The 22,250-nt window shown below is 38.8% G+C and overlaps 2 protein-coding genes across 2 annotated transcripts; one reads left to right on the forward strand and one right to left on the reverse strand.

The window, feature by feature from the left end:
* Positions 1 to 209: 209 nt before the first annotated feature.
* Positions 210 to 6,219, forward strand: plekhb1 (pleckstrin homology domain containing B1). Its single transcript, XM_054626584.1, has 6 exons — positions 210 to 246; positions 1,210 to 1,362; positions 2,669 to 2,771; positions 3,497 to 3,536; positions 3,622 to 3,712; positions 6,086 to 6,219. The coding sequence occupies exons 1-6, from the start codon at positions 210 to 212 to the stop codon at positions 6,217 to 6,219; spliced, it is 558 nt and encodes a 185-aa protein (XP_054482559.1).
* A 716-nt stretch (positions 6,220 to 6,935) lies between these two features.
* sc5d (sterol-C5-desaturase) lies at positions 6,936 to 11,215 on the reverse strand. The gene is made up of 5 exons (XM_054626254.1): positions 11,189 to 11,215; positions 9,943 to 10,160; positions 8,819 to 8,951; positions 8,585 to 8,685; positions 6,936 to 7,807 (listed from the first exon to the last, which is right to left on the reverse strand). Exons 2-5 carry the CDS (start codon positions 10,150 to 10,152, stop codon positions 7,343 to 7,345), a joined length of 909 nt encoding a protein of 302 aa, XP_054482229.1. The 5' UTR covers positions 10,153 to 10,160; positions 11,189 to 11,215; the 3' UTR covers positions 6,936 to 7,342.
* Positions 11,216 to 22,250: the final 11,035 nt, after the last annotated feature.

Consider the following 22,250-nt stretch of genomic DNA (forward strand, 5'->3'; position numbering starts at 1 on the left):
AGAATGATCCAGTGACTCAGCCTTAGTCTATATTAATCTGCCAGAACCTTACTGTCTGGGCGTCGAAAAGGAATGTAAACAGAGTCAGAGGAGTCCAACACAAACTGCTGGATCTTTTAGTCTTGTATAAACACTTACATTTATTGTTTTCTTTTTGATTCTACTGGATTATCACTATTACTATTATAGAACTGGGACAACAGCAACACATGGCGCTCCTGAGGTCAGGCTGGCTGTGGAGACAAAGTGAGTAGAGACCACATTCATATGTTTTTTTTATTTTTTAACTGCTATCAAGGGAAGTAAGGATGATAAGGATGAGAGCTTTGGCTGGTATGATAAGGAGCGCATTTCCAATTTCTCCAAATTCATTCTCCCACTAATATTAGCTTTGTTTTTTTCCATGGGAAACTGTTTTTAATTAATGCTGAAATGATACTTTCTGCATCAGTTAAATATGTTTTATCATCAGAGGGTGTATGCGTAGTTCTGACACACGCATACCTTCATATTGTTGTGACCATGCTGACCAGTCCACTGAAGCTGCTCACGCCACTTTCTTGCCTTCAGTGCTTTCCTATTTTTTTTTGTATGTGATTGGGCAAAGTACAAAAGACAAGCAGCTGTTCTTCTTCTTGAATGGATGTCACCATTTGTATTTCCGCCCCTCCGTCCAAACCAGGTTTGCAGTGGGTCTATCAATGGTGCGCAGATTGATTTTGCAAGTGCCACTAAAAGGGTGGACACTAGGCCTGTCACAAGTAACAGTTATTGTCATCACACTGGATAGCTGTGAAAGCCGGACAGCACAACAGATTACTGTAAACCATTGCTGCCAATAGATCCCCTTAAATGCTACACACAGTAGGTTTAAATAAAAACTGTACCTGTTATGAAACTACAACTTTCGTTACTTCTAATCCCATTAATTGTTCCTGGCAATGTCTTTAAGTGGCTTACCCAGGACAGTCAACGGGGATGGAGACAGAGCTACGAAACAAACACAGAAAATGTCACGTAGTTTGAATCAAAAGAGGAGAAATCAGTCAGTCAAATTGCTGACATTGATCCTAGCACCGACTCGACAATTACTTGACCCTCAATTTGAGCTCAGTGAATGGTCAATTTGATATTTTTTTTTTACTAATCTTACCCCTTCAAGTACAAACACAGATGGTACTCTTACTGTGACATGTGTCTCCTCTCTAGCCTCGGTCCTAAAGCGCTGGAAGTTAAACTGGTGTGACCTGTGGATAGACGGGAGCCTCTGCTTCTACAAGACTGACAGCAGGCGAGACTTGGAGCACCGCGTCAGCCTCAAGACAGCGTGTGTGGACGTGAGATCGGGCCTGGAATGTCGAGGTAAAGCAAGCAGTCTTTAACTTTTTGAGCAGGTCTATCATTAAAATAAATGTAAAAAAATTTTTTTAACAACTAAGCATTATTCAAACCCACAAACGTTGATCTTAGGGCAAGACAGTCAAGGCAAAAAATTGTTTTTCATGCACTGATACATTTTTGATTTTGAGCTTTTTTCTTCCATAATGTCTTATTTTAGACTAGTGGAAAGAAAACATCCACAATACACTTTAAAGTGCTTACTTTACTACTTTTTCATCCCAAGATTTCTCCTAAATTCACTACAAGTTAGCATTACATAATTACTCATTTGCATATACAAACATAAAATTCAAAATACAAAAATAATTGTCTTGATGTAAGTAATCACCTGGAGAGTGTCATGGTGATATCTATTAGTATTTCTATTTAACCCTATTCACATATCGTGTCTTCAATATGCATGTATGTAACAAAATATATCTCATTCACAAAATAAGTATTTTCTCACACTCTGTGCCAGAAATCTCAACTTCAATTGTAATTTCAGGCCATCATCACGTCCTCCCAGTCACTGATGGCTGATTGAATTTGTTCTGTAAAACCATCCAATTGCACAGTGTAGCTGCTGAATGTTCCCAAATAATGACCATAGTTTACCCTAATAGCACCAGAACAAACAAAACTGTGTTTGATCCAGATGTGAAAAGCAGGTGAAGCTATATAAGTTGAATGTGCTGCATACAATAAGTATTTAGTATGGAACTGGAACACTGCTTTTGTTTAATGATTGCTCTGCAGGCGGCATTTAGCAGCCAAGGAGTACGAGAGCATTTTATAGAACCAGATGCTCGTACAGCGCAAACAGAAGATCCTTCACCAAACATTTTCATGCAAGGATAACAAAAGTCATGGCTTAAGAAAAATATGAAATGGTTTCACAAAAAGAAGAGCAAACCAAATGTCTTTTGTGCAGACCTCCAGTACAATATGACTAAAGCTGTTCTTAAGGCAACAAATCGCACTTCTCCTTAAAGAGTCCTGATATAATTTAAGTACTGACAATATAAACACCAAAATCAGTTTTTAGTATCAGCAGACGACTAGTTTGTTAATCATATAAAAAGGTGAGCATCATGTTTTTCACTGTCTATGCGACTGATTTAATTTAATCAGGTATATAGTTGATATAATCCAAAATATCCTATTTAATTGTGTCCAACTACACTTAATGTATGTTCTTCCATCTATCTTTGAGGTTTCGACAGACTGATGACATCTTGCTCATGTTGGGGTGAATTACTTCTTTAACTTGTCTTTGGTCCTGTAGGAGTGGCTCCACCAGAGAGTAACCCCAGGGAGAATCTCATCGTGGTTCAGCTCACAAGCGGCTCAACAGTCAACCTGTGTGCTAACAGTGAGGATGAATCCATGTAGGTACTCTCACTTCACTCTTGTTCTTGTCTGCTATGCCTCCCTTTACCAGTTGTGGCATGTAACTAAGTACATTTACTCAAGTACTAGGCCTACTTGATTGACATTTGAGATACTTTGAGATCATTTTTCATTTAACCTTTATTTAGCTCCCATTTAGATTTAAAATCTTTTTTTTCCCAAGGGGCCTTTGGTCAAGATGGCAGCATAAAAGATTCACAAGTAAAAGTACATAAAAAAGGACAAACAACAGACTTGCTTTACTTTAGTAATTATGCCTATTAGAGTAAAATAATTAAGGCCTACTTACACTTAAATTGAATATTTTCTAAGTTACAGAGTTCCGCCATTGTCCGTTAGGAACGTTGCCATCACCACTGCATTGCATTATGGGATATTAGTGCTGGCATAGTGTCCAGCGATGGGTTACTTAAATATTTTACTTTAAATAGTTTGCAAAAAGGAAATCCTCCTACTTCTTAATCTAAATACACTATGAAAACTGTTTCTTTTTCCTGAGCTCATGAAAAATGAACTATATAGAGAAATGTACTGAGCACTTTTACTTTCCATACTATCAGTACTATTACTGATAATACTTCCATAGTTTTACTAAAGTAAGATTTTGAATGCAGGACCTTTACTTGTAGGGGTATTAGTAATTTTCACCACTGCCCTTTACAACCATCCATCAGTGCTTCATTCCTGTTTTTGTCTTTTTCAGAGCGTGGAAACTGACTCTGCTAGACACCAGGAGAAACCCGGTGAGTGATCCATTGTTCTCTGTCAGAGCTGAGACATAATCTGTTCACTGTCAGTGTTGATTACTAACACTTTTTCTTTCTGTAGTTGTTCACATACGACCCATATGACGACTCCTACCAAGCTGTCCCCATCAACAGCTACCATACGGTCTACATCACACCTGGAGCAGGACCAGGTATTTCATCATAATGATGCAGAACACAAAAGCAAGGGTCAATTTATTTAATTTTTGACTACTTTTAGGCCAACAAAATAAAATGATTTGGCATTTCCCCATGAGGTTTTTTTACTGAAAGTATAAAGGCTTGAAAGCAGCATTTATACCCATGTATTGGGGAAAAAAGACCGGCCGCCGCTCCAGTAAATGTCCACCCATGAAAACTGTAGTGGAGTCGCTGTGCTGCAGCGAATTTCAGAGATGCCAGTTTCTTTAGGATGAAATTGATGGATCCAACATTACAGAGGAAGAGGCACAAACATGTGTAAAGTTACACACAAGCTTTGGGCCACATATGGACAGGGGGTTGCTGGAGACTTATATCAGGATACCGAAAAGAAGCAAGAAAAAACAACGAAAGCCAGCAGGGAACAAAGAAAATGCTAAAGCAAAAATGTTTTTTTTTGAGACGTCACCGTAAAACAGTTGTTTAAGCACAATATTACTTAAAATAGTAAAAATGTTTTGTCTTCCCAGTGGTGGTGACATGCATTACCATGCCCACTGCATTCTGGTTTTAGGGTAAACCACAGAAGGACCTTCTCCTTCATAGACAGTCTAGTTTTATCAAAACACCATCTTCCTTTTCTTTTATGTAACTGCAAAACATGTTTTTTGGTGCATTGGAGGAACTTAACCTTATGACCTCTGTATATTTCTGAATCCCTGGATCAGTAGTCAGCAGTCACCTGAATACAACAACAGTGTTTAAACTTAGAACACATGTCATTAAACATTGATCACCACTGCAGGAGTTGCATGCATTAACACATTAATCAAATGCAATCAACAGAGGAACCCAGACAGCATCAAGTAGTTCTATAAGTTATGCAATATGCACACAACCTCTGGTGCAGCAAACAAACACACACACACGCACACGCACACACACACAAACACACACACACACACACACACACACACACACACACACACACACACACACACACACACACACACACACACACACACACACACACACACACACACACACACTAACCTGACCTCTCACCTGTGGATGGGTGGCTGCCTCGTTCTCTCCTCTACCTTCCTGTCAATCATGTAAACTCAACATAATCAGGTGGAATTCAATAAAAAAAATTCAAGCTTCAGTTTCATAATTTTAATGATGCCACTTTTGAACTTTTCAAGATGCGCCTTTCCTCTCAGTTTCTGTAGATTTACCTCCACACACCTGCTGGGGAAGTAGCCTAATTAAACTGTGAAGCGCTCGATTTGAGACACTCGCGGTGGGGCGGTGATTTAATTCAGTCATAGAATCAAGCAAACTTTTTTGCCAATGTGAAAGTTCAACACGAACAACAATGTATTAACAACGTACGTGTGTATTAACACATACTTGTTTTTTATTCATATGTAGCAGGAAACAGCTAGGCGTACGCAGGCTGCAACAGTCCAGGCCGATAAATACATTTAAAGTATTAAAGAATAGGCTTCTTTGTGCCTGTTTTGATTTTAACTAGAAATACTGAAAATCATTTTTTATTTCATGCATATCTGTGGAAATGAATGATGGTATCAGTTATCCATCTCAACATGCATTTAACTTAAAGTATCTTTTTGCACATATTTGCCCACAACTTAATCTGCAATATTATGTAGAGAATTTGTGCCAGGTCACATTTTATATGCAGTATATATGTGACACTTTCACACGATGAGGTAACAATGCCGGAGCAACCTTCTAATTATTATCAGTGTACAATCACCCACATTTCATAGATGTAGGAGTAGAGGTCGATGTAGACTGTTAAAGGTTACCTTCTGTATTTTTCAACCTCGACCCATGTTTTAGTGGCTAAGTGACTATTGGGGACATCAATTTTTGCTTCCGTCTGCAAATTTCTCTCTCAATTCTGGACCAAAAATATAATTTACCAAGGCACAAAAAACATAGGTACAGTACCAGTCAAAAGTTTGGACACACCTTATCATTCAATGGTTTTCTTTCTTCTTTTTTTTCTTTTTTTTTCTACATTGAAGATTAATATTGAAGACATCCAAACTATGAAGGAACATATATGGAATTATGTGGTAAACAAACAAATGCTCAACAAACCAGAATATGTTTTATATTTTAGATTCTTCAAAGTAGTTGAATGAGAAGGTGTGTCCAAACTTTTGACTGCTACTGTATAGAGGGTCCAGGTTGATGAATCCTTAAGTTACTCTTTAATGGTGAGAGCATCCGTTTTCTTTCTCTTCAGATTCAGATTTAAGCTTCTATCCCACTCTGATTTGCCAAACATGGATCAGCCAACAAGTTGACCGTAAGCATTAAATGTGTCTTTCCGTTGTCTTCCATCTAAGGAACCCACCAGGTGGTCGTTCAGAGGGACCCATTTGATGGAGTCTTCGAGCACCTAGCACTGGGATTACTGGCAGGCATGGCAGCAGGGACAGCCATGAGATCCTTCCTCTGGATGCCCTTCTTGTTCTGCTGAGAGGATCTCCATTACTGACATGACGACACCGCACAGGGACTGTGAGCATAACATCAGCACGAGTAGAAAAGCCCCAAAAATGGAGTAATCATGTCTGCTGTTACAAGCTGCTTTTCTGGTTTATCTGTGTTTTTCTTATGTGCACTTTTGCATATAAGACTTAAGAAGCAAGTATGCTATGTAATTTTATGTTCTTTCTCCCTGCTTGTGCGTCACATTGAATATACTCATGAGCATTTGCACAAGCCAGGAAGTCAATTTTGTATCTGACTCTTCTTTAATCTGCTGCATGGATTTTACACTTAATAGATTGATAAAACTGTAGTCTGTAGTGGGAAATAAATGTATGTTTTAAATGTAATTATGAGTTGTGATCTCGAATCATTGATGACTCTAAATTGCCAGAAGGTGTGAATGTGACCGTGAATGGTTGTCTGTTTCTATGAGTTGGCCCAGTGATAGTCTGGCGACCTGTCCAGGGTGTACCTTACCTTTGCCCAATATAAACTGGGATTGGCTCCGGCCCCCTCGCGATCCTGAATAGGATAAACTGTTCGAAATTATGGATGGATGGACGTATATTTCTCCCGGATTACGTTTGTTTTAAATGTATCACAAACACATTTAATCAAAGTCTGTCAAAGTCTAACTTTTTAAACAAATGTAACACTAAAAAAAAAAATAGATAATAATCTTCAGTACTGTACATTGTGTAGAATTGTTATTTATTAAAATAATAGTATCCTATACCACATCAGCCTACTGTCACCCATACATGATCCAGCTTTTTGAAACAGTATTGGACTAATATCAGATATCAGTTTTGGTGCATCTTTAATATGCACTAATGTAGAAACATTGATATGAAACTAATTTTAGTTTAGAAACTTTGAGATTCAATATATCCGTGGTTTGCAGAAACATAAAATGCCAACATTTCATTCTGAAGACTGGGTTGATCCCATCTTATCTGCTAGTGTTTAAAATCTCACAACAGCTTATTTGGCAAATGCAGGAACTCAAATTATGCTTCGATTAGTTTCCCAGCTGAGTATGGGTGTAGCACATTGTCTTTATAAAAATATTGATCACTTTCAGCATTTCAATTGAACTCCCCCAGCTGTTACTCCTCCTTACATGTGACTCCTCTCTGAGCCTGTCCATTCACTTGCCCTTGAGCCTTCACTCTGCCGTCTCCTAACTTTCCCTCCGCTTGGAGTTTCCGGATCAGATCATGGGGACCCTTCCCCATCAGAGCTGACGGGTGCCTGTAGGAGCCTCCCAGGCGGTCCCACAGGGTGAAGTACTGGCCGTAGTTGTAATCGAAGAAGAGGTGGTGGTCGGTGTGGTGAGCCGAGCCGTTGATGGCACTGGTCAGAGCGCCGGGGACCCGATAGTCACCGTCGTGGATCGAGATGGTCCAGATGTTGACGAAAACGTAGAGGGCCAAGTAGAGCACCTTGTGGAGGGGGAAGAGGAAGGGGTAGATGTGGTATGGGAGTCCCTGCATGAAGCCGTCTACTGGATGAAAGGCGTGGCTCGCAAAGGGAGAGGGGACCTTCCAAATGTGGTGTGGTTTGTGAAACAGCTGTTGGGGAGAAGAAAGCAAAGTGGTCAGAGAGAGAGTAAGTGCTTTCTCTAAAAATCTGTATCACTATGATTTTACATCATATCCATTTATATATGGTTATTATGAAAACATGAGTGACCATGGTAAAGACACTACAGAAGGCTGTATGAATCATAAAGAAAGGAAGAGATGCAGTGAATGTGGTTAACAAGTGCTTCAAGGAGAAGTTATGATCATTTTACTTCTCTGTTGTTTAACTTTGGTTCGGGACAAAATGAAAATATACTTATTTATACATAAACCTAATGCTTTTTATTTGTGTTCTCTTGACAATACATTTTATTAGCATTTTATGTTATTTCAATTTTTAATATTTTTTGTAGTTTATGAACAATTTGTTGATATAAAGTATAACAAGTAGTGAGACCTCTGTAAGTAATGTACATTTCTTTGACTGTGAAGGACTGTTTTGGAGAACAAAATGATATATAAGATAAGATAAGATAAGATAATCCTTTATTAGTCCCGCAGCGGGGAAATTTGCAGGCTTACAGCAGCATAGAGTAAAGTATATCAAAATATATTTAAATATATCCAAAATAACACAAAATAAAACATGAAACATATCTTTATTTGATGTAGGAATAACAATGCATCATGGTAACTTCTGTAGTTAGTCACCTTTGGCTGGGCCTATATTATCTGCAGATGTTATTTGGTTAATTTGTCTGCCACTAAATAACGAGAAATTGCAGAACAGAAATGAAACCTGGACAAACACACAATTGTACTCACCTTATAAATAAGCTTATGATGTAGGAAGCGATGAATCCAGTAGATGCACATGTCAGTGAAAAGCAGGAACGACATCATACTCAGGAAGAGGCCCGGCCAACCTGAAAGCACACGGACCAAGTCACCACCAAGAGACCACCAAGAGACCACCAAGAGACCACTAGGGGTTCGAACGCACGGAAACAACAAGATAACAGAACAACCGAAAGCTGGTGAGGTCATTCTACAACTTACCGAGTGGAGAATCATGGACATTGTCGTACAGTTTGCTGTATCCTCTGACTTCAGCGAAAAACAAGGCCACTGTGGGGAGGCTGATCCAGGGAAGAGAGGTCATCGCATATTTGATCTCCCTCTGAACCTGATTCTAATAGGAAAAAATAAAGAAAAAATGGATTTGGCAATAAGGAACAATCAAATGGGCTGGATGCATGATATTGTCTGATTTTGCACTGATCCCAGACATGCATTAAGCAAAACTATATAGAAAGAGCCAATATCTTCACTGATGATCTTGTTTGCTTATGAAAGTAATTTAGAGGCATCATTTTGAATTGAAGACCCATTGATTTTGAAAACTCCTGGTAGTAACTTTAAGGCCCCAGTGTGCTTCAAACAAAGTGCTTTTTAGATTGTCTGGCCGAGTGTGCAGAGGTGTGCCAGAAGGCAGGGTTTGAACTTCTTTCTCAAGCTTTCCATTTTCAATCTTCACACAACTATTTCTGTCACTTTTCATTCACATTTCATTTATTGAGATGAACCTTTTAACCAAAGCGACTTACAAGAAGTACATTCAACAAAATGTGTACAAGCGCAAAAAGTGCAAGAATGATGTAAGTACAACACCTTCATCAAACATGCTGATCGACTTGTGCTACATCTAGAGACGATAAGGTTTGGAATTTGTGGAGCCTGAAAAGCAAACAGTCGTGACTTTGCAGAGCGGTAGACAGCAGTTAGTAGTGAAGGAGTAGAGAGCTGATTGGCAGTAGCGAAGCGCAGTGGAAGGGCCGGGGTGCATCTTGTGTTCAGTGCAACATCATGAATGCATCAATTACAAAGACATGCAAAAGACACAAGAGTTCTTGGAGAGAGATCATGGATGCAGCCAGGGGGAGGCTGTGATGAAGCGTGGCCATTGGGCACAGGTGTAATAACGTGATTGTTTAGCCATGGTCAGACACTAAAATCTACAACTCATTATTCAAAGTACACTAAGGCCTTTATAACCCTACTTTAAGGCTTCACGCCAACACAAATCATGTTTGTCAGGGCATTAATGTCAGGGTTCAGCAGCGCTATCACACGGATCATTACAACACCAATCATAACATGAAGCTACAGGCCTAAGTTCATACCTCTAAGAAGTGTGGGTGTTTCATTAGATTGTGGTCAAAGATGAAGAAGTAGCTGATGGCTCCCAGGCCCAGGTACAGGACTGCAGCCCCGAGGTTGGTCAGCACCAACAGGCTGAGAATCTGCCGCAGGGCCCCTTCCTCAGGCCACGATGAAGGGTACACATACGGGGACAGGACATAGTAGTCGGCAACGTTCAGCACAAGATCCATGGTGGAATCTGTGAAGTATGAAGAGAGCAGATATTATTAAAAAAGATGGCAAAAGCACTGCATTTCCCAGAAGCCCTGTTGTTTCGTGTCATCTCTTTTGTGAATCCTTTGAGACATGTTTATGGTAAAACTTTGCCAAAGTGTTTGTTTATGCATGTATACGTTGTATTTACAATTAATAAAGAGTTTAAAACACACAATAATGTGTATTATGTTAGCAAGCAGTGTTTAATAAGCGTTGATTATTGTTATTTTTTAACTACAGCCTTTCAGGTATCCATAAATGGTGTACAGCTGATAATGAATGATTGACAGTATAATATCACACAGTTCATACATATTAGAAAATACGTCTTCAAATGAGAATACTTCTCCTGCTGATGAAAATAAAATGATTAGGTAATAAGAAGGCTGAAAGCTAGTTAGGAAACATAAAAATAAGTGGACATTGAGAATAGCAAACTATATATGGAGATCATAAATCATTAAGTGTTATTATTTAATTGAAAATGTGAATGAACAAATAAATATTTACAAATCACTATTGTCTTATTATTAAATTCAATAATGTTAGAGTTTGTATGGCTTTGTTTCTGGTCATATTCAATAGCTGTGCACACACATCCAAATACAAGAAGCCATTACAGTAATATACAGTGAGTATATGTGTAATAACGTTACATGATTATTATGAAGCCTGTTTCTATGTGAATGTATGGATGCATTTGGCTCTTTGAACCCTGAAATGTGGCCAGATCCTGAATCCACAACTTTACATTTTCATTTTTCTGCATAAACACTATGCAGAAATAAAGCATACCAAGACACAAATTCCCATAAATGCATATGATATGATAATGTGTACATTTATATAACTTACTGACCGACCGACAGCTTCACCAAATGCGAAACATTAATAACCTGCTATATGCAACACAAAAGGCTGCTTTGAACTGCAGCATAAGCATAAAAAAACCATGTGTAATATTGTTAATATAACATTATATGTACAATTTAAGTCAGTCGCCCACTGTACCTTGTGTATGTTGCTCGTATTCCGGTACAAAGGAGGTGGGATGTGATCCAAACTAAAGGTAAGCGACCGACCAATCAGCGCGGCTCGCCTCCTGACGTCATACAAAGAGCATCCAATGAGCGCTCAGCTTCTCATCACGGCAGGTTTGTTATGATTTCCGATTGGCCAATTGGAGGATCTGATCATGGTGTTACAGAATCAGGTCTAGGAGCAGAAACGCCCCCAGGCTGTTATACAAACCTAGTTTTATTATGCTTTATATATGCTTTATTAATAGAGAAATAATAATAATAATAATAATAATAATAATAATAATAATAATAATAATAATAATAATTAATATGCACATTCTACAGGGAGACAAGCTGCATTCACACTTATGACAAATCTTCCTTTACAAACGTATGAATTTAAATTTAAACTTTGATTAATAAATTCCACGTGCCACAGTAAGCTTGTTGAGCCATTCTTTAATTCAGCATCTTCCAATACACCAAATATACAGTACCAGTCAAAAGTTTGGACACACCTTCTCATTCAACTACTTTGAAGAATCTAAAATATAAAACATATTCTGGTTTGTTGAGCATTTGTTTGTTTACCACATAATTCCATATGTGTTCCTTCATAGTTTGGATGTCTTCAATATTAATCTACAATGTAGAAAAAAAATAAAAATAAAAATAAAGAAAAACCATTGAATGAGAAGGTGTGTCCAAACTTTTGACTGGTACTGTATATATATTTTTGAGGATTTAGCATTGGCCCTGCTGTTGCTTACACTCTCATATTGCATATTATCTTTATGCAACGTGTACATGCCTGTAAGCAGGGCGAAGTATTTTATTTTATTATAACTTCTTATTCAAACACGAGTATGCCAAATTTCAAGAACAGGCTTCTTAATAGGAGAAGAGTTAAATTCATTTCTGTGAATTTAAGGGAAAACAAGCATGGCTTCATTCTTTTTTGCAAGATATTTGAATGAAGTTTGTGGTTCAGGTAAACCACTACACTTTGCACAGACACAGCACGTATGATGTATAAGTACAGTTCTGTGATTTGCATCTACAAAAGTAAACGGTTTGGTTTTAATGGCAGAGATGACTAACTGTTTCCATTCTGCTGAGAAACCTGCACCCATCCTGCCACAAGGTGCCGCCAGTGCTCTAACATATGAGCGAGAGTAACCTTAGCCTTAGATACACTGTACTGGATTATAGTTGTCCACTGTGTCATATATAAATATTAAATGTGTTTCTACTGGTGATCAGCTTATTCAAAACTTACATGAATTCTAAATTAGAAACACTATTATCTCCTATACTAGGCAACAGCAATGTTATGGGAATATTACAGCAGAGGAAAGGTTATAGCCGTCTAGAAACCCCACTACTTTTTTTTTTTTTTTTTAACTTTGATAAGCATTATAAATTTGATTTGATAATTATTTATATGCACAGTTCCAATGCAAGGATATTCATTTGATCATAGCCAGAGAGTACTCTTGGTTTGGTCCTAAAGGGCAACTATCCATTTTATGTTGAACCACCATCAGAAGCTATTCAATCATTTGTGCATATTACTACGAGGGAGGGAATACAACTTTTCCACACCCAATGTCCTTAAATTGCCCTCAATGAACTTAAAGCCCTGCAATGAAAAACATGTTGATCTTCCATTCACTTTCAGAAGTTGTGTCCTACTTAAAGGAGCTGTATTTAAACGTTCAGAGCATTAATTTAGCATCAAACAACAATTTGCTATGTAAAGATAGAGTGGAGTAATAGCTGCTTAAGCAAAGAATGAAGTCGCTATCTGAGCTTCTCCTTGCTTTGTTGACATAGCCAGGCCGGCCGGCGGTGCGAGCTTTAGGCACATGTTTGTGCATGTGAGCGGGCCCAACTGGTCAGCTCACGGCTGCCGCTCTGCACTGCTCTCATAAGGTGGTTACAGCTGTCCGGCATGACCCCCCGGGGATTTCTTTGATAACCCTGAACTACATTTGTGTATTTTAAGATGTTTGCAGCTATAAAACCATGTCAGTGGGCAAATCAAAGAACCACAGTGTTGTATGATTTCGTAGTAATGGCAAGATCATCCATGTCACAGCATCAATATCAACCCATAGCAATGAAAATACTGCTTTCTGGACATATTGGGCACCTCAATGGTGGGGACGGCCATGCTGTTAGCACTTACGCCGTTGTTTTAGACTGTTAGTGTTAGCTGTTAGCCGCTGACCCCGCAGTTAACAGATTCATTTACACAGTAATTTATACCTCTATGATTAAGAAATTTAAAGTCACCTATATAGTGCATGTGATGAAACATACTTTACCCTTTGGCCTACTATTGTTGATGCCATATCAATCTCAAATCTTATTAAAAAGTAGATTCAATTTTCATCTCAGTGCAACCATTCTTACTAAATGTTGTGCTCAAATCGTTAATGGGTTAATTCATCCAAATACCGAAAAACACATCCTATCCCATCCTCCTACTAAGCCATGCAGATACTTTAATATAATGTGTGAAGTATTGAGGTATTCATCTTTTAAAATTGTGCTTTCAGCACACTTCTATAAAACTGAATGGAAAGTAGTGAGTGCCGTCCCAAGCATTTCACTGACATCATTTAGCGACACTCTGCCAGCCAGAGTGGAGTTTGCTGGAGCCAATCCGGACATGCTGGACAAGCCGCCAGACTATCGCAGGGCTGACATACAGAGACGCTCACATGTTTCTGTGCTGCCCTTAAAGCATCAAACTTTTCTTCACTGCTCCACTTATGGTGATGTAAGCAGATGGCCACACTACAAAGCTGAAGGCTGTCTTGTATAATAAATATGACTTCCTCAGTTTCTGCATATAAAGAATGAACAGCTGCGTTAATAGTGCGCTTTAATCCAAAGTGCTTTACAATGTTCTTCTTATTAACCCATTGGTATGTTGGAAGGAGCAGCTGGGGAATAAATTGCCCTCCTTGTGATTACACCGAAACTGCATTGTGAATAGCCTTTCGGGGAAAACTTATTTTTAAAATGAATTAAATTTGCTTTTGACGTATCAAAAATATGATTCAAATAAGTCTTTAGTTTCTGTACAGTTAGAAGATTCGGGTGGTGCACGGGTCAAAAAACAGGACTTTCGCCACGGAGACTTTTGTTGCATCTTTGTTTTTTTTGTCATTTTAGGCGATGATGGTTTTTACTAAACCTAACCGTGTACTTTTGTAGTGATTTTTGTTTTGTTTATATTGTACAACATTAACCATGTTTCACTGTTTAAAAATTGGGATAGTAATTTAGAAGAAAATAAGTTTACCTTGAACCGTTATTGAGAGTGCAGTGTAGTTGTATGGGAATGTAATTTTGTAGGAGACATGGTCTTTTCTTTTTACACAAAACATTTTATTCACACACTGAATGCAACAGTTATTATTATTTTGTCTGCTCTTTTAACAGATCATTTCTTTGTGGAAGCTTGACTCAAACCGTCTCTACTTTAGAATAAAGTTGGTGTTTTGAGTGGAGCTTGAACTGTCTAACAGGCTGTGAAGGAATCTTCCTCTCTGTGTGCAGACACACACCAACCAATCAGGATATCTGCAGAGAGGCAACCCTCATGCTGAGCCCAAGATAACCTGCTGCTCATCATCTCCTCAGTAGGCAACAACATTGGATGTGTCACTTTGGGAAATGTAATCAAAAAGTGGAGAAAGTTGTCACAACTGGAGACACAGTGACTGCTCAACTTTTGACACCATCATGAATTTGATTATATTGTCACTGTGGAGATGAATTTGATCTTTCTGACAAATATATATATGAAGAGAGGCAAGATATGCAATATATATATATATGCATGCAATGCATAATGAATTTTCATAAAAAAATCCATCTTCATAGGAAGTTAGGTTAAGGCAACAAAACTACTTAGTTAGATATAATATAAGAGTGTTTGATGTTAACTTGACGTGAGGGCCAAGTGTCTAACTAGTGTCTGTGTGGCCTGTGTTTATACCACATCAGTTGCTCTAAGCATCTAATAATGAGTTATTTGAAGCTGCTGTGCGTCTGTACCAGACTCAGAGGGGCACTGACCACGCCTAGGTATTAGATGAGTTGAGAGTGAGACTTGGATTGGGTTTTTACCAAATAAATTGACTCCGATAATCTGTTAAACTGCTGGTTTGTTTACAACCTCTCTGATCGTCCTTCTGCTCATCACACCCCATGGACGTTTTTGCAGTGATGTCATTTTGTTCCCAGATTTTTGCAATTACATTACAGTGTTATCATAACCGGTAGAAATGATGACCAAGTCTTGAAAAATAAGACCAAGACTATAAATAATAAACAGAAATTACTTCAATTTTACATTGAAAGATTAATCAAACACACTTTTTCAGCAGCTCCACAGCTTTCATATTGATAGTGTCTGATGAGCACATTGACTTGCGCATATTTCATATTGACACATTAGAGTGCTTTCTCAGCAGCACCAGCGAGTAACAGATCCAGGCCAACTCCCACACATCACACCGCTCACAGTTCACACCTGCAACCGAAAGAATTGTAAACAAAATAATCCTTCGTTCGTTTACAAAATTGGGCAGGATTCGTGGTCACAAAGGTCCTCCGGATCACAGTATACTGCATTTAAAGCCAGCCAGCCATGAGAACCACTTCACCTGCTCTTTGTTTTTTTTATGTTGCAGGCCACAGCTGCTGTTGTTTAGTCAGTTTGGGGCTGGGGCTGCATCTGCTCATAAATAACACAGTCTCATAAAATTTCATGAAATGAAAATTAAACTCTGAAATGAGATTACGTTTTATGAATACTGCAAACATAATTTTCCTCTACCATGAATGTATTCATGTGACAAAAGGCACAAATTAGAGGCCCATTTTCTGTTGTCAGATGTTCAGGTAACTGTTCAGATAAGTACAGTTTAGAATTATGGTTCAAAGATGAATCTTTAGCAATTTTCTGACAAGTAGAGGACCAGAGTCAACCAAAGCAAGACTACCAAACCCAGAGCCAGCATTTTGTCAAGCCCATGCTCAGCATCATGAAATACATCAGGCTCTTTGGCTTGCAAGGTGTTTGACTGCTAATATTTGGTCAGAAAACACATTACCTTCAAACTTCAAACATGTTCAGTATTACTGCACATAATCGCATATGTAGTTATTTCACAATATTTTAGACTGAAGACTTAATACACCACTTTGTACATGGCTATGATCAAGAATTGTGGGGAGTCAAATGACCTGGACATTGGAAATCAAGTCATATATCTACTGCATATGAACTTTTGACGGTTGGTCAAACACGAGACATAAACTGCTTTTTTTATCCCCTGTGAAACCAAGTGAGCATTGACTTATTTAACCTTACTTTTGTCACGCATCTTAAGTACTTAACTAACGCCACCTACGTATGTATATAACGTTGCATATCACATGAACTGTTGTATGAGGATACATTACATTACAGTCATTTAGCAGACGCTTTTATCCAAAGCGACTTACAATCAGTAGTATATTACATATCATTCACCCATTCACACACTGATGACAGGCTACCATGCAAGGTGCCACCATCAGACTCTAACTAACATTCATTCATCCAGTCCACACCGATGGCAAGCCTTCGGGAGCAACTTGGGGTTAAGTGTCTTGCCCAAGGACACATCGACTGCCGAAGCCGGGTATCGAACCACCGACCCTCTGATTGGAGAACTACCTTGCTCTCCACTATGCCACAGCCACATGTTGTTTTACTTTAATAACTGTGACTTGGACATGACTTGGCATTTGTTTGTCTTGACTTGGGTCTTAACCCTCAGGACCTCAGACTTAACACTTATTTGCAACTGTCACTCTGAAAATGTAAAGTTTATCTCACCTCTGCTCTGACCGATGAAGAGATGAAACTCTTCCTATCACCTGCCCTACCTTGTTTATTTTGATTTATTTACATCTCCTACAGATGAAAAAAACAGTGTGTTATTTATAACTTTTGTTGTTTACAACCTAAAAGGAAAGAATTTACAGTGAGTGTTTAAAAATGAAGGCGGTCATCTGCACAAGATAATGTATTTATCCAAAGACATATCTGCTTATGATCTTTAAATGTGTGACGTGATGGATTCAAACACTAACCTAAAAACGACCCCACTTGAAGGTATCATAAGCATTTATCAGTGTGTCTTAATATTTTGTAGACTATTAGTGAATTCTTCAGTGAGTTAGTATTTGCGGTGATGAGATTTGGCTCCTCAAAATGTACACACACTCACTAAATCAAACAACTTATAACATATTAAAATGCTAATTGCCTTCTGGACACAACATGCTCCACCCATTCCACTTTGATGATTAAAGTTCACTCATCACACAGGTGGCACCTCCATCACTTTGAAGCTGTCTATTTGTAGATCCTGCACACCGTGAGCGGCACAGTCTGATGTAAGTCTTCCTCAAATGGTGCCATAAGAAAATGTTTTTTTGAGGGTGCCTTCTAGCTGCTTTGTTCACTTTGCTTTGCACATCCCCAATGTTCAAGGCCAGTCTTCGTCCAAAAACATGTTCCAGATCTTTGTAGAGGACCATCAGATCTGGGTAGGAGATGACCAGTGTGCCAACCAAGTTATATTTGTTCAACCTTGTTGTATTACATCATTTAAAAGAGAAGGATGGTAAGGAAGGAAGGAAGGAAGGAAGGAAGGAAGGAAGGAAGTGGGTTTAGCAATGGCTAATGATTGATGTGAGGCGTCCATGCTGTATTATGAAGAAGAAAAGTATTTTCCTGTTGTAATTAGGAATTGGAAATGTTATAATTATGATAACTCCTATATGAACGCAGCACAAGAACAGCCTCAAAAAGAGATATGCTCTCATCACTACTACACAGTAGTTTAAAGCATGTTTTCAGTATGTTGCACATCCTGATGAAAAAGTGACAAATAGGCAGAGTGCCTACAAAAAAAGGGATTTTTTAATTTGCTGTTGGTGCACCGTATTCTCCCACAATGCAATGCATTCTCACATCTGGACAACATCATATTAAAATTCACTTTATTTTACCCCCAGTGAGTGCATATATATTCAGGATGTATTGTCAGTTCACTGTAAAGTGTTTTCTTCACGTACCATTTAACATTTTAATTTCCTTTTTTTTTTTAAACGACACAAAAAACAATGAATAGGATTCTATTAACTACAGCAATGTCTCATCCACTGATTTAGTTTTATTTAAGGCCATAGTTGCCTTATACATCGTGCCATTTCCACAAAAGACCTTCACTTAAGAGGAACAAGAGTCACACAAAGAAAGAAGAAAAAAGGCAAACAAAGACAATCAACGGTGCGACCACATTAAACACCTTCTCTCTTTGTGACGGCTCTTTGGCTCAGTGCACAACAAAGGTCCTAAGATGAAATAAACTAATTTTGCTGTCATTGTGGCCTTTCACCAGTTTTACACAGTGAAAGTTAGAGCCTTCTTTTGGTTAGATCTGTAATCACTATCCAATCCCCCTTGAGGAGAAAAAGAAATTTAATTTGACAAGGAGGTAATGAACCCGTGCAGCCATTATCTTAGATAACCCATTTGAGAGACTGGTTGAGCACTGATGGAAAATTCTATTAAACATAGCTGGCTGATTTCTCTATTTTGCTCAGTGGCAGAAAAGCCTTTTTACCCTTGCCAATTTACTTTGAACTCTCAGAGTTGCCAAGGATCATTATATCAAGGCGCTTCAAACACTCACCCTTTACTTAATGATTCAAAGGCAACAACCCCAGACTGTGGGCTAATAACCTCTGTGATGCATACACAAGACACCTAGGCAAGCGCAAGAAATACTTTTACTTTTAGTTTCTCTCTGGAGTTTGAATCAGAGCGAGATTGTGGTCTTAGGTGCAACTTTTCTGGTGTCTTAGAACTTTCGTGTTTTTCGAAACTACTTTGGTTCAGGCTCGTCTTGGCCTCAATTAAATGCAGACTCGTCTTTTCTTTCCTTTCGAGTAAACTTAAAAGGATACATTTTCTCCTTTGAAAGTATGTTCTCCACACTGCAGATAATTCAGTTATTAAGTACAACACACACAGAGCACTTCACCTCATTTGATACAAGTCTTTTGGTGCCCATAGTACACTGCGGATGCCCCATAAAGAGAGAAGAGCTGAGTCCAAATGTGCACATGCTGGACTCTGAGACTGTGCCTTCACAAGCTTTTGTCAAACGTTCGGTGATGTGTTCACTGCCATCATGTCAAGTCTGCGAGGTTGAAGAAATGTGCTATGCGATGGGACTTAAAGGTGTTAAGACCTTAACTGTTTCCATGGAGATTAACTGAAATTCATGACTGTACAATTGTATTTATGTAAAGTATTTTTCGGAACATTTTCTAACTGCATACTGGAAACTTTTGCTTAATATGCATTACATAGATGCCATAACAGATATTGTCAGTATGCATTGTAACGTTTTTCGTTTACATGGCCTGCCAAACACAATAATATATTCATAGATGGAACTCAAGGCACAGAGGCACCCTTTAGTATCTGTAGGAGATGCACCAGGCTTTCAACTAACTCCAATTAAAACCCATCCGTGTCATCATTAGATGGTCAGAGTAACTGACATAGTATAAAAAGCAAGAACGTCTTCATAGGGTGAGCTTGAGAGGAGGTTGGATGGTCTGACAAACACAGGACTTTCTCCCAGAAGACTGCTGCTCGTGTACTATGTTACTGTAGTTTTGTTACATAACTTCTGTATTTTACTAACACCAGTTACATAACAACAGACTTATTGTATGTAACGAAAAATGCTAAATTTAACCCAAACTACAATCTTTTCGTTAACCTAACCAAGTAGTTTTGTTGTGTTAGATAACCTAAAAACTAACATGTAACAAGTGGAAACTGTTGGTTTCCTTTGAACACACAAGTTTACTTTAAAAAGACACTATGCATGTAGTGAGCAAAAACAGACACAACATTCCCGACATGTCCAAAATTGACACTAGAGGGTCACAGTTTGAAGCTTAGGGCCACTGAACAAGCATTGTTCAGTGGCGAACGTGTAGGTGTAGATGTGTAGAATGTGAGAATGTGTAGGTTTTGAAGATTTTCAAAAACCAACACATACTGCAGGTGTGGGGTTGCCCACACACATGTGTAACTGTAAAAGGTAGTTATTGTATGTATTGTCCTTGATATGATAGTGTATGTAATGATACTATTCATACTGAATGTGCTGTCTTCAAACCATCCCTTTGAAGCTAAAACTTATAATATAACACCTCTTCTCATCTCATATACAGTATACTATATATATATATATATATTTAAAGGCAATCAAAGGAAGTTAAAAGAGCAGCACTGACAAAGATACATGCTTTATTCAAATGAATGCACACTTTATTCAAATGAAAATACACATAACTCTCACAGTGAATAATAATGAATTATTGCACAGAACAATGGACTCAGTATGACAGAGGTAAAGGCAGTCCTGGGGAGTGAGAGGAGGGTGAGGTAGAAACACAGTCCGTAAGGTGTGAGCATGAAGTGTTAAGTGTCCATGGTGTGATTGAGGTGTTGGGGTGGTATTTTTTTCCAGCCTTAATGTCCTTTTGTAATCAGTCTGACTGCGGCTGTAAAAACGCTGGGTGTCAATGGAGGGCAGGTCAGAACCGATGATTCTCGCAACAGTTCTAATGACTTGTTGAAGAGATTTTCTCTTAGCCTATGGCGGTGATTCAAAACTACGTGATGATCCCGCTGGGGAGAGTGTTCTCAATGAATCCAGCCTCAGCAGACCTTCAGCAGCCAGGTGACGCAAGTCCATCACTGTGCTTTTTTCACTGTTGCCACAGCTTAGTTTTCTGTCATGTGAAGGCCCAGAAACTTGCAACTTTCAGCCTGCCGCACCTTGGTGGCCTTGATGATGGAGGTCTGCAGAAGGGGGGGGCTCTTCTCCTGAAGTCCATAACCAGTTATTTGGTTTTGTTTATGATAAAAACAGGTCGTTGTCTTCTCCATATGCAACAATTTTGTTTACCGGTTCCCTGTATAAAGACTCTTCCCCACCCTTGATGAGGCCAAGGATGGTTGTGTCATCTGCATATTATATAATGATGTTGTAGTCCTGGGTGGAAACACAGTCGAAAGTGTACAGGGCATCAAGTTTTTTGGGCAGAGGCACCACTTTATGTACAGGTACTATAATGGAGGACTTAAAGACCATAGTATGAGAGAGGAGTTAAAAAATGTCTGTCTACACAGCTTCCAGCAGTTCAGCTAAGGCCCTCAGGAATCTCAGTGACACTCCATCAGGTCCTGCTGCTTTGTGGGGGTTTACCTGCTTCAAAGCCCTAAGAACCTGTGTGTGTGATACCTGCAGTTTAGTCTCCTCAGGGGTACAGGGGGATCTTGGGGGATGTCTCTGTTCAGTCTGGCGAATCTGGCATAGAAGCTGTAGTGGCTGTCCATTAGGGTGTCTTGGGTCTTGGCCCTGTTCCTGCTTCTCCTGTAGCTAGTGACAGGTTGGATTATTTGCTGCATGCTACATGTTGTGTTATCCAGGTCCCAGCTTCAAGTTTTGAAGCTCATATCTGGTAAGCTTATACTCCATGATGGCCTCTTACTTGAAACCTGCACATAATCATCCGTGAAGCTTTATTTCAGAAGTTTTTGTACTTTTTCGCATGACATTTTTAATGCATGACTGACAACCAGGGTCCCCAGAAGATAAATACAACTGACTTTGGTGAACCCCTGACTTTCCCCTTTTCCCTTTCGACTTTCCACAGTTTCGGCTTTTAGTGAAATGTCTTGAAATCTTGTACAGACATTCATGCCCCCCTAAGGATGAATTACAATCACTTTGAAGGATCCCTTCAATGATGATGATCTGATCTAGAGTAGAGGCATGTATCATTACAATGTATTTATATAAGAAAATGTGCCTAACACTCTATGATAATTACAGAACACATGCTTATGTTAGACATGACTCACTGCGGATTAATGCAGGATT

The sequence above is a fragment of the Anoplopoma fimbria genome, chromosome 24 (genome assembly GCF_027596085.1).
Source record: "Anoplopoma fimbria isolate UVic2021 breed Golden Eagle Sablefish chromosome 24, Afim_UVic_2022, whole genome shotgun sequence".
In the NCBI taxonomy this organism is placed as follows: domain Eukaryota; kingdom Metazoa; phylum Chordata; class Actinopteri; order Perciformes; family Anoplopomatidae; genus Anoplopoma; species Anoplopoma fimbria.